The 13719-nt window shown below is 40.0% G+C and overlaps 1 protein-coding gene and 1 long non-coding RNA gene across 2 annotated transcripts in view; one reads left to right on the top strand and one right to left on the bottom strand.

Moving 5' to 3' along the window:
• LOC134205649 (uncharacterized) overlaps nucleotides 1–13719 on the top strand; it is a 363787-nt gene that overhangs the window by 138566 nt on the left and 211502 nt on the right. The window lies entirely within an intron of this gene.
• LOC134205620 (phytanoyl-CoA dioxygenase domain-containing protein 1-like) lies at nucleotides 2753–4100 on the bottom strand. Its single transcript, XM_062681040.1, has 3 exons — nucleotides 3854–4100; nucleotides 3231–3784; nucleotides 2753–3172 (listed from the first exon to the last, which is right to left on the bottom strand). Exons 1-3 carry the CDS (start codon nucleotides 3917–3919, stop codon nucleotides 2890–2892), a joined length of 903 nt encoding a protein of 300 aa, XP_062537024.1. The 5' UTR covers nucleotides 3920–4100; the 3' UTR covers nucleotides 2753–2889.

The raw sequence follows: 13719 nt of genomic DNA, 5'->3' as shown, positions 1-13719 counted from the left end.
TCAACTCTCAATGTGGCCGAACAGCCAGCTAAAATTAGCCTGGCGATGTCAGCATTTTTGTACACTTGCGACAACTCGTGATCCATGTGTCTGCGCCATCCACCGTTTCCCACCACGCTTTCACCTTTTTCCACCAGGTATTCTGAAGCTTGATTTGGATCCATCTAGCGTCTCACGAATCAGCCTAATAAGTTTTGCCGGAAAGCCATGTTTCAACATTATATGCCACCATTTCACTGAGTCGTACACGCTGCGTTGAAATCTACTAACAAATGATGAGTCCGTAAGTTGTATTCCTGGCATTGATCAAGGATTTGTTTATTTGTTTATTTGAAATAACTTTTGACGACTGTGGAAAACTTAATCGTTTTCGGTCGTTGCAGGCCTGTAAAGCATTAAAAACAAGTTTACTTATGCATACAACTTTTTCGGTAATTTATATTACCTTTTTCAAGGTGAACAATCTTCAAATCCGAAGAGCGTATCTAACGAACTTCCTTTGAACGGCTTCAATTCTGGAAATCCAAGTTGGTTGGAAAGGGCACCATATGATCGTGCCCGACTCCAGTATAGTACGCACAAGACAACAGTACAGAGATCTGTGGTATAGAGGGTCTCGAAACTCATCGGCAATCTTGAAGATAAAGCCTAGTTGTCGATTAGCTGTGGCGATTATATCGTTGTAGTGGATTCTAAACGTAAGACCGCTATTCAAAAGCACACCAAGAGCGAGACTATGGTGCGAGAGAACATAGTTGAATAGAATTGGTTGAAAAGTTGAGCACATCACATGGTATCCAGGTATTTGCACCCTCTACTTGTGCAGCAGTGGCGGCAAAATTATTGAAAACGTGTTTGAAGTGCTGAGGCACATTTCCTTCTCTCGTTAATCGCTGTTTCATTTCCCAGAAACATAGAGGTCGGCAGCCCAGATTCCGTTTGGTATTGACAAACGACCAAGAGCTTTTCGGGTTTGTACGAATATTCATTTCTATGCGTTTCACGTATCCATTGTAAAGGAAGCGGTTGTGCGTATGATAGCGGGGGCCAATGCGGTTGAACAGCTGTTTGACGTACGGAGATCGGGAGCTGCTGTATTTTCGGAGGGCCACAGAGCACTGCCGCTTAACGCACGGATTTGTCGCAGGTCCGTTGTTGATCGTCCTTCTCGGTTGATTCGTCGACAAAGGTCTCCGCAAATTAACGCAGTCTGCTAAACAGAATTTGGGAGATTACTAATTTTAGGCAGTATTGAGGCTGTTCCCTTTGTTGTAGATAAGACATAAGGCCATCAAGCCAACCAGAATGTTTGAACGATGAGGTGAGGATCAACTATGCATGTGCAGACTTGGCCACGAAATATTAATTGTAGAGAATTTTCCAGCTGATTGAATGAAACGTGGAAGCCGATAAGTGAACAACCAAATTTTAGAAGCCGTCCTTCAGCTCTCGAGCAGTTTTTCTTGTTGCGTCTAGCGTTGGTTGCTGCAGTGCTTGTCAACCATCATCAATCCTGATTATTTTGTGCCCTTTCTGTCCGATTGACCATTCAACAATAATTCAAAGTGCTCATTCCACCTAGCATCCACCCCTGCTCGGCCAAACATCAGATTTCCGAAGCTGTCATTGATCATGACTGGCGCAGGTACGCTTTTCTGGGGCGTGTTGTTGATCGTTTTGTAGAACTTCCGTCTTCCGTAGAAGTTTCCCTCTGCATCCGAGAGTACTTTTTTGTCGTACCACTGTGGCTGTTCAATTAAACTTGTTGCCACTTTTGCGAATCTTAGATACCACCAGATAGTGGTCAGAGTCATTAAGCTGCGAAGCGGCAATATCCCAGTGGGACATGTAATGCCAATGAGATGAATATACCATCCAGAAAGCTTTCTTAACTATTTATATTGGGAACGACCAGGGTAGATAACAAAAAATCCCTCTGTTTTGGCTTTTCTGGCCATAGAATTTATAAAGCGGAGTGATTCTACTACATCCGACGTTTCGACCCTATAACCTCCCTGAAGAAGGCCCAAACCAAGGGTCGAAACGTCGGATGCAATAGGATCACTCCGCTTTATAAATTATATGACCAGAAAAGCCAGAACAGAAGGACTTTTAGCTTTTATAACTTCTTCTTCTTGACATTATATCCCCCACTAGGACAGAGCCGTCTCGCAGCTTAGTGTTCATTAAGCGATTCCACAGTTATTAACTGCGAGGTGTCTAAACCAAGTTACCATTTTTGCATTCGTATATCACGAGGCTAGCACGATGATACTTTTATGCCCAGGGAAGTCGAGGCAATTTCCAATCCGGAAATTGGCTAGACCGGCACCAGGAATCGAACCCAGCCACCCTCAGCATGGTCTTACTTTGTTAGCCGCGCGTCTTACCGCTAGGCTAAGAAGGCCCCTTACCATTGAAATCAATTCTTCGCTTTTCAAGTGCAAGTTTTTCATGCGTACCATCAATTACAATAGTCATTCGATCAAAACAACTCAATCGACTCATAACGCGTTCATGATGTTTCTCTGCACTGATGCAGAACATTTTTCTGCTCCGCTTACTCATGGCAACAATTTAACATCGGATCGCAAAAAAAACAGTGCCATTTTTTTCAGCCACTGATCATCCAACCTTCCTTCCTACTCAAAATTGCATGATGCTTAATAGGTGTGAATCCCTTCCACAAAGCGTCACGCAACGCTTCAGCTTCACCTGATAAATCATCAACAGAAAAAAAAATCAGAATCAATTAAGCCTCCCCTTCGATTCAAGCTGACTCATAATAGAAAGTATATTTTTACACAGAAATAAAGAGAATTAACAAAAATAAACATCATCATCTATGGCACATGGCTTCTTCCTTTCCTTCTGGTGGAAGATTGACGCTCAATCTCTCTCGTACAGCACCGGAAAGGGCTGATCGGTCGGCGGTTGAAGCCAATTCTCGCTGGAGTAGGTCGAGTTTTCCGTTTCGATCACGTGGAAGGTATACGCATGCCGGCTACGGTCCGATCGGTTCGCGTCGCTTCGATGCACCACCTGACTGTGAATGAGGACCAGCGAGCCTGCTCTTACCGGAGTTGCGCAGAAGTTGGACCGCGGATAGAGGGGGTCAGGGCGGTCGTAAATAAGAAGCTCTGGAGATGACTTGTCCGGGTTGCGGAGGTATCTGAAATTGAAATGAAATGTGTTTAGATTGCGAAACTAAAAAACTACGTTGGAAATACCTTCGATGCACTCCACTTTTGTGCGATCCGTTGATGAAATGAAGGCAACCGTTCTGTAGCGTGGCATCTTCCAGTGGAATCCAAAAACCGATCGTTGAGCTGGGCTCCGTGTAGAGGTAGGTGGCATCTTGATGCGGTTTGACTTCTCCTCCGACTCCTGGATTTTTGAAAATGTACATACTTTGTGCAACGGCTGGCTTTTGGAATCCGAGCTGCCAGCAGACTTCCTTCACGCGGTTGGAGAATGTGATTTTGTTGAAAACGGCATGATCCGTGTGCAGAGCATGCCCAACTTTATTCAGAGCCACCGAAGGATCAACCAATAGTTCGCCATTTTCTGCTACAGCACCTTCCTCGAAAAAATACCGAACCTTATCACCACTCTCTATGAAATACTGATCCCGGCTCTGAGTTTTGCTGGAATTGATGGTGCTAAAGACTTTTCGTTCCTCCTTCGGGGCATCCTTGTGAAGATTTTTTCCTGCTTCCAGTACCTCACTAACCTCGTCAGGAGTCAGGAAGTCGTCAATTACGGTGTAACCGTTTTCCAATATCTAAAATGATAAAAAGAGAATCGTAAAAACCTATTAGTTTGCCTCTGCTCATTTGGCTGGTCACAACACGTCACTCATTCTCAGGTTCAAGGGGGGCAACATCGTGTGCAGAAATTCTTCGAATTCTTCTCCCATTTCTTTGCGCAACTTCTACTTTGTGCGTGAGATTTGATGATCTCACTCGGTTCAGATGCGTTTCTGACGATGTCGTTGAAGCTAAAAGAAGTGCATTGTTTGTTTGGACATCCACAAGCCAGTGGACAGTAGCGCATAAATCCCGTTGGGTATTACTCTCTGGAGATCACTTGGAGAGCAATCGTTAAACTCATCCTGTACCGAATCGATCGTTGACTGTATAAGGCGTACTTTGGTGGGACTCGCAGATGAAGATTATTTTTAGAAATTTATGAGCAAGCGGTTTCTCACCGTTGCCGACTCTGTGACGATGTGCACATTTTCGGCGTCGCATCATCTTGGGACATTGGTGTCGTTCATGAACCACGCAATAATGCTATTCAAGCCTGGTTAATGCGATACAACGAAAACATTCTCAACAGATGCAGGACTTTTTCACGCCATTAGAAAGAATATGTGAATAATGGACGGTCCCTTCGTTGGTTATGGTGAAAGAAATCAGTCGTCGATCCGCCTCCACAGAGCCGTGAAGAACGCGCGCGCGCGCGTTCAAAGTGCATCAGCCGTCATGGGGCGTCCCCGTCAATGAGAAGATACCAATGTTTATCTCAACTCACGCTGCGCCACATCAACCGGCAACGGATGATTTTCGTGAAGAGCGAATGAAATTTGGCAAAACGGATGAACGGGAAATGCACTTGGCTCTTGGTTTCAACTGCAGGTGATTCAGCAGAAGGAAAATAGATGTTAGTGCATTATGAGTGTGTGTGGAAGTCATGTGAATGGATTTAGATATTAGACAGCAACCCTCATTCAATTTTTGTGCAGCATTAACATGCAGAATTAAATGTCAACGGGGCACTCAAAATTTCAGATCGATATACCTATGTGTAAAATCTATCTATCTATCTATATATATTAGGGTGGCTCAAAAAACACTTTTTCAAATTTTTTGATGGGCCGCCCTCTTATCCGGTTCTATTTGATGCCCTGATGCTATGGACAAAATTTCAGCCAAATCGGTCAACGTTTGGGCAGTGCTAAACTCGTTGGAAGTTTATATGGAAAAATGTATGCAGAAACATCCAAAAACAGTAATTTGCAGTTGGACGGCACAATTTACGATCAAAAACCATGATACTCATCCAGTTCTTGCAAAATAAAATACAAAATGTTATGCTGAAAACCGCGAGAAGATTAGAGTTTATTACGCAAAGATATTAGCATTTGACTGGAGTGTTGTAGAAGTGAATTTATTTCTTTTCAAAGGTAAAAGAAACGAAATTTGCTCAAACCTCACTGCAGAGAAATGCTAATAACTTAGCCGGGCAAACTCGAATCTTCTCGCGGTTTTCTGCATAACATTCTGTATTAAATTCTCCAAGATCTGAATGAGTATCATAGTTCTTCATGGTAAGTTGTGTAGTCCAGCTGCAATTTACTGTTTTTGGATGTTTCTGCATACATTTTTCCATACAAACTTCCAACGAGTTTAGCACTGCCCAAATGTTGACCGATTTGGCTGAAATTTTGTCCAGAGCATCAGGGCATCAAATAGAACCGGATAAGAGGGCGGCCCATCAAAAAAATTGAACAAAGTTTTTCCCATACTAATTTGAGCCACCCTAATATATATATATATATTATATATTATATATATATATATATATCTTCTTCTATATATATAAAAACCAATCTATGTATGTATGTTCGCTAACTACTTCTGAACCACTTGGCCGATTTCAACCAAATTTGGTACAGACATTCTCTATCCTCAGAGGAAGTTAACAAAGGGGTGGGATGGTCATGTAGAAAAGGGGGAGGGGTGGTGGGAGGGGTTTTGTTCAGAAAACGAACAATTCTGTGTAACTTTCAACTCCCAGGACCGATTTCAACCAAATTTGGTACAGACACTCTCTATCCTCAGAGGAAGTTAACAAAGGGGTGGGATGGTCATGTAGAAAAGGGGGACGGGTGGTGGGAGGGGTTTTGTTCAGAAAACGAAGAATTCTGTGTAACTTTCAAGTCCCAGGACCGATTTCAACCAAATTTGGTACAGACATTCTCTATCCTCAGAGGAAGTTAACAAAGGGGTGGGATGGTCATGTAGAAAAGGGGAGGGTGGTGGGAGGGGTTTTGTTCAGAAAACGAACAATTCTGTGTAACTTTCAACTCCCAGGACCGATTTCAACCAAATTTTGTACACATATTCACTACGAGGAGGTAATCATATGGGAGGGATTTGGGAAAGGGGAGGGTCTGGAGGGAGGGTTTTGTTTAGAAAACGGGCAATTCAAAGTAAATCATGAACCCCTGTACCGATTTCAACCAAATTTGGTACACACATTCTACATCATAAGGAAAAGATAACAAAGGGGATGGGATGGTCATTGGAAAAAGGGAGGGTATAGGGGAGGTGTTGTCTTTGGAAAACGAGCAACTCAGTGTAACTCCCAACCCCAGGACCGATTTCAATCAAATTTTGTACACATATTCACTATGAGGAGCCGATCGTACGGGAGGGAAATTTGGATAAGGGGGTAGGGGTCTGAAGGAGGGTATTGTTCAGAAAACGGGCAATTTAGTGTAACTTCTGAACCCCTGTACCAATTTTAAGCAAATTTGGTACACACATTTTCTATCCCTAGGAGAAGATAACAAAGGGGTGAAATGGCCGTTGAGAAAAGAGGAAGGGTAAAGGGAAAGCGGTTGTCTTTAGAAAACGGGCAATTCAGTGTAACTCCTGACCCCCAGGACCAATTCTAAGCAGATTAAATGATTAAATCATTCAACTCTATGATTAAAGATTATGATTAATGAATTATAATTTTTGAAAATGATGACTGATAATGATTAATGATTAAATTCATTTTTGACAATAATTAACGATTATGAATAATAGATGAAAAAACCGTTGGATTATGATTAACGATTACCGATCGTGATTAAATGTTGACACACTATGTGTATGGTTAATGATTAACGATCGATATGATTAATGATTGATGATTATGAATGATCAAATTGCATAGTGATCCATAATCGAGTAACCTTTATTCCAAATTTTAAAAGGTATGATAATTATATGATAATGATTCAAGATTAATAAATAAAAGCAAGGTATGCAATGATCCAATGTTCCAGCATAACTTCTGTACCCCTTGCCCGATTTCAACCAAATTTGGAACAAACATTCTTTTCTTAAGAAGGCGAAGATGACAGGGATCGATCAACTCAACACTTCATCGAAATCATGGTTTGCCCAGAGAAAAGCAATGATTAAAGTGTTTCCTTCTGGACGGTAAATGTGATCATTTCTTTAAAAATAGACGTTTTTCCGGAATAAGGCATCGGTGTATGTTTTTCCTTCTTTAGAAATAGACGTTTGCCCGGAATAAAGCGATTTTGGGTTTGATCCCATTTTCAAAATCAGTCAATGTTTTCAAATGTAATCTACCTTCTTTTAATCAAATGATGAAATATCAATAAGAAAACACAATTATCCTTTTGACCTATTCCAATTCCGATGGTGAAAAAAACTGCGAATTAAACTGGCAACTCCGAGCAAGGCCGGGTACATAAAGCTAGTATATATATATAAACCAATCTATGTATGTATGTTCGCTAACTACTTCTGAACCACTTGGCCGATTTCAATCAAATTTGGTACATACATTCTCTATCCTCAGAGGAAGTTAACGAAGGGGGTCACATGGTCATTTGGAAAAGGGGGAGGGGTGGTAGGAGGGGTTTTGTTTAGAAAACGAACAATTCTGTGTAACTTTCAACTCCCAGGACCGATTTTTACCAAATTTTATACACATATTCACTATGAGGAGACGATCATATGGGAGGGTAATTTTGGAAAGAGGGGAGGGGTCTGGAGGGAGGGGTATTGTTCAGAAAACGGGCAATTCCGAGTAAATTATGAGCCCTGGACCGATTTGAACCAAATTTGGAACACACATTCTCTATCCTAAGGAAAAGATAACAAAGGCTGTGGGATGGTCATTGGGAAAAGGGGAGGGTATAGGGGGACGGATTGTCCTTAGAAAACGAACAATTCAGTGTATCTCTCAACCCCAAATACCGATTTCCACCAAATTTTGTAGACATATTCCCTATAAGGAGGAGGAGGATCATATGGGGAGGTATTCGGGAAAGTGGAGAGGGGTCTGGAGGGAGAGGTATTGTTTAGAAAACAATCAATTCAGCGTAACTTCTCAACCCCTGTACCGATTTTAACCAAATTTGGTACACACATTCTCTATCCTAAGGATAAGATAACAAAGGGGTGCAATGGTCATTGGAAAAAAAGGAAGGTAAGGGGGAAGGGGTTGTCTTTAGAAAACGAGCAATTCAGTGTACCAGATTTGGTACACATATTCTCTATTTTTGAAAGATGTTTATTGAAAAGGTAGAAGGACCATAGAAATCTTTATATCAGTGCGTTAGTGAATAAAGCTTTTACCGAATGATTAAATTTGTTATGATTAAATCATCCAACTCTATGATTAAAGATTATGATTAATAATTTATTCATTTTTGACAATGATGACTGATAATGAATTACGATTAAATTCATTTTTGACAATCATTAACGATTATGAATAATGAAAAAACCGTTCGAGTATGATTAACGATTACCGATCGTAAAAACACATAAATAAAGTTAAAAAAAAGATTACCAATCGTGATTAAATGTTGACACGCTATGTGATTAACGATTAATGATTATAAATGATCAAATTGAATGATTTGCATAGTGATCAATAATCGAGTAACCTTTATTCCAAATTGGGTTATTAAAAGGTATAAACATTATATTATATGATTATGATTAAAGATCAATGAATAAAAGCGAGGTGTGCGATGGTTAAAATTGATGTGGTATTGTTTAGTTATCGATAAACTCAACCCTTCATCGAAATCATGGTTTGCCCAGTGAAAAGCAATTATTAATGTGTTTCCTTCTGGATGGTGAATGTGATCCCTTCTTTACAGACGTTTGTCAGGAATAAGACAACGGTGGATGTTTTTCCTTCTTTAGGAATAGACGTTTGCCTGGTATAAGGCGATTAAGGGTTTGATCCCTCTTTCAAAATCAGTTAATGTTTTCAAATGAAATCTGCCTTCTTTTAATCAAATGATGAAGTATCAATAAGAAAACACAATCATCCTGTTGACCAATTGGTTTATTCATTTTCCGATTGTGAAAAAACTGCGAATTAAACTGGCAACTCCGAGCAAGGCCGGGTACATACAGCTAGTATGTTATAAGCTGATGTCTTAATTTCTTATTTCGTATTGGGCTGATTTATTCCTGAAATCTGAAAACTGAGCCGTAGCAATGGATGGGTAGCTACAACCAACCAGCGGATGGCAGATTTCAATACAGTTCTGCATAATAACCTTACAGAAACTGTATAAAACTTTGGCATGTGAATACAATTTTAGAAGTTTTTAATTCTTAGAGTGAAATCTTACAATTTTGAAGGGGAAAAGGTAATAAAATGAACACGTTAAAGGCTTACAACAGACCATTTTTATGGCCTCTTTTAGGGGAGAACATGTGAGACTTGATCCCCTTCTCTCATTTCCGATGTATCCCACCAGAAAAATGAATAAACTTACGCGGTTCTTGAACAGATTCTCTAAGAAGAAATATATAATTTAACTTAAATGATGTGTGACAGTCTGTACATTAGTACATGGTGTTGTTATTGATAAACAATCGAGTTTTTGGGGTGCAGCCAAAAAATGAATTTTAAAATATTCGGGGGAATAGATACTTCTCCAAGAATTTGCTTCGATAAAAGTAGGAAGGTGCTCTCTGATTTTGACGTAGAACTACGTCTGTCTTTTCTATATTGGGGTACACTTTACGATTGCAAAAAAATTAAAATCGTCACGAAAATATGATAGACTTCGAACGTTAATATCTCAGCCGTTTCTAGATGGAATTTCAATTTTCTTGGACCATTCGATCAAGGAAGAGTCAACGCTTTATGTCAACGCTGATGTACACTGAAGTCGCTTGTTACGCGATTATTTATACAAGAATCGTTTTTTATGCGATTTTTTTTTTCACGCGAGTTTCTGGATTTCCGCGGTTCCTTCAGACATACTTCGAGATTTACGCGGTTTTCTACGTTGTTTTAATTTACGCGGCCCATATCTTCCGCGTAAAAACCGACTCTAGTGTGTTACAATATCTATGTATGATAATATTTACTATTAAAAACTTGCTAACAGTTTAGCACTTGGTTTCGGTGAATCAGTCAATCTCGTAAGTGCATCGCAAACTTCTTCTTCCATAGCACTACATTCCAACTAGAACGTGGCCTGCTTTTCAACTTTTCAGCATTTCTTTAGTTATTCATTGAAAGTTTTTTTTTCATGTCCGCCATTGCAGGGCTTTTAGCTGGTGCAGTTCGTTTATGCTAACTTAAACGTGCGTTTTCCTTGGAAAGCTTGGAGGCGTTTGACGGTAGCTTCTTGCTTACGTCTGTTGATGCCAGTAGAGGGGCTCGGAATCTTCTTCGCTGTTGCAGTGAATGCGTTCTGGTAAACTTTCTTTGGCTCGTTTTTGCTGATTCGTAGGTGTCTGCCGGAGTAAACGCTAAGTCCGACGCAATTCACGTGAAGGAATAATTATTATTATCAATAACGCCGTTGACAGCCCAGCTTTCGCAATGGGTTTTTCTGTAATGAGCCACCAGGGGCTTAGACTGACTTAGCGACGAGTGGTAAGTCTCTGTAGCAGTTTGCGTCGGTGATGGTTGCAGCTGTACACTATCAGCCAGGCTTGTGCTTTTCAAATTGTGTAATCGATTATCATTTAAAATAATGTAAACCTAATTAATACCAATTTAATGTCAACAATAAAGTTCAATCGGATGTTTGGCATTGTTACCAATGCTTCGAATCGAGATACAATTATCGAATGATTCTTACTCTCTAGCGAGTTTTTATCAATTGGTAATTTGGATATGTGAACGCTTGAGAGTGTTGTTCATCCTCGATTATTTGAAAATTTTATTTTTATGCTCATTTTCAAATGTTGGTCCAAAAATTATATACGTCACCAGTTATGCTCACTCAATCTCAGGAGCATAGGATAAACATCGAAAGTAGATTCAGGCTGGGCTTGAAAAATGCTTGCTTTGGTTTCATCGCACAGAATAGTCGAAAACCTGTACATACAGCTACGTAGTTCAACGTCACCTTTGCGTATAACCCGATTGGGCTGAACCTTTGAGTTTTTTACATATTTTTCTTCCAAAATATGCAGATTTTCCGATTTGTGTGTGTGTGTGTGCGTCATCCTCTATCCCTCACCCAGCTGGGGGTGTTGGTCAAGTAGTACTACGAATAATTTGATCAGATCTCATGCTCTGTAATGGTGCCCCTTTTGTTATGAAGACTAGTACCACAAAAAGGAATCACTTCTGAAGCAAGAAAGGGTTCTTCAGGGAGTGTAGGGAATGGGATGTACTAGTTGTTCATAACAGGTACAGCAAAACATCACAAGGACGCCCTTATTCAACAATAAAAACAATATTTCCCATATAATTCGATTTAGGTCATACAAATTTAAAAAAGCAAAATTCGCTTAGAATTTGAAAAAAAAAATTCTAATACTTAATTTGTGTCGTCATAGCTGTATTGTATCCTGTGTAAGTTGTATAAATTTGTCATGAGAATGATTTTGATTAATGTATTTTATACTTTTAAGAAGTAATCGTTTAAAAAGGAGCTACATTAGTTTAGGATATCTCTTATTTGAAAAGGTTTCGGAGAAAGCAGAGAAATATTACTGAAATAATAACACGTAACGATAAAATCAATTGAAAATAGAAACGCTCAGATAATGAATAATATAAATCAATAGATGAAAGGTAATATTTAATAAATGACACACGGCACAGTCCAATTACGATGTTGGTTGTGCTGAAAAAGTTCAGATCTCTTCTATAAATCCAGGAACATCCACGGGTATGATCCAGTCACTTCTTCACGAATATTTGGATGAAATCTTCATTCCTGCATCCCTTCTTCTTATAATGATTCGCGCAACATTCCAGAAAACGATGCTTACCGATGATGACCAACAGAAGCATCTCGAATACATCTTTAGTGCACGGTAGTTCGTGCAGGCTCTTCATCATCGGGAGAAGACATTCGGCGATGAACTCTCGAACTCCACCATGGTTGTAATCCGGAGATAAATTTGTCTTATTTTCAATACGATATCAATTCCCGCAAGCATTTTCAGGTACATGTCAGGAACGTCAGCATAGATGGTACTCGGCCGGATGGTAATTTTTTTCATCGTAATGGTTGCTGCAGTAAAAATTTTCGCATGGAGGTTCCAAATGGACAGCATATCCATTCCGTTTACGCCTCTGCAGAGAGCAGAGCTCTAGGCATGAAGGTAGAAATTTCAGTATTGTCGGCAGGCCCTTCCCAACTTTACGGACCCATCTAATCATTTCGCTACTTTCGCAATCGATTGTTAGCTTCCACTGCTCAAAAATGACGGAGTCTTATGCAGATTTTCCGATTTGCTACGCATATTCATGAAGGACTTTTATATGCAATTGGCAGCGCATGCATTCTTAGAATTTGGAAGACTTAATCCCTTTCTGATATCCACCAAAAAAAAAAAAAAAATTCCAGCCCGTCGTCAATTGAATCTGTCAAATAAAGACATGAATACATATCTTCCCGAAAACACATTTATATTTTTTAAATTTTTTCGCTAAACTTTTGCATGAGCGACTAATGAGGGATCAACACGTTTCCCCATATTGACGCAACAACTTGAAATCTAAGTAGGTATCTCAAATTTGTGATGGAATGTCATCCATGCGAATACATTTTTGCAGCATCACCCTGCTATGGACGGCAACTTTCTGCCGTCATCAAGCGACTAATATGCACTTTGAACAAAACTCTCCGCTCAACCTTCCTTGTATAGGATTTGATCCTGAGAAGAACCGATTAATTTCCAAAATGCGGCTTTCGAATCACTAACAACAGCCATCGAAGCAAAACGCACGACCTGCACGCCGTTGATTCTATTTCGTTTGCCATTCGGACCGTCGATTGCTTGTTTCCTATAAAGGCGTCTTTGGCGTTCATGGCAGCGCGCTGCTGGAGAACATTTCTGGATGCGAATAAATTTGTACAGACGATGGAAACTTTTGCCGTTACCAAGTTATTATGATTTGCACTTTGAAAACAATCGTCTCGGTTAACCTACTCTTTTATACAATTGTGGTTCTGTAAAGAACCGAAAGGATTTCCATTATGTGCCTTTCCAGACACTTATAGCCAAACACAAAACCAAATCAGTCTTGAAATAAAATTTTATACTGATACTGATGTCATCCATGCGAATAAGTTTTTAGCATCTCCTGTGACGTGCGCTTTTGATTCTGCTACGAGAGGCTTCCTGCGGTCACCAAGCGATAAATTTTCACTTCAATCACTTGAATCAAATTCGCCCAGGCTTGTCATAGAGAAATCTTTAATCTATGCCTTGGACTCACTATCAATAGTCTGACAAAGCTGTGAAAGTTCAGGTTAACCGGAAATTAATGAATTCAACCGTGAAAAAAATAGCCTGGGTGTATATAATTTAGGTTCTGAAAGAGCCTATTTATTTTATTTTCAATTTCTCCTTTCAATTAACTGCAACAAAACCAGATTCAGAACCCGTCATCGAACATGCTGAGACCACCACCGACGCTCTCGTTCTGTCACGCCTGTCATCAAGCCACGTACGTAACTAC

The sequence above is a fragment of the Armigeres subalbatus genome, chromosome 1 (genome assembly GCF_024139115.2).
Source record: "Armigeres subalbatus isolate Guangzhou_Male chromosome 1, GZ_Asu_2, whole genome shotgun sequence".
NCBI lineage: Eukaryota > Metazoa > Arthropoda > Insecta > Diptera > Culicidae > Armigeres > Armigeres subalbatus.
The sequence above is the reverse complement of the archived record's forward strand: the minus strand, read 5'-3'. Positions and strand labels throughout refer to the sequence as shown.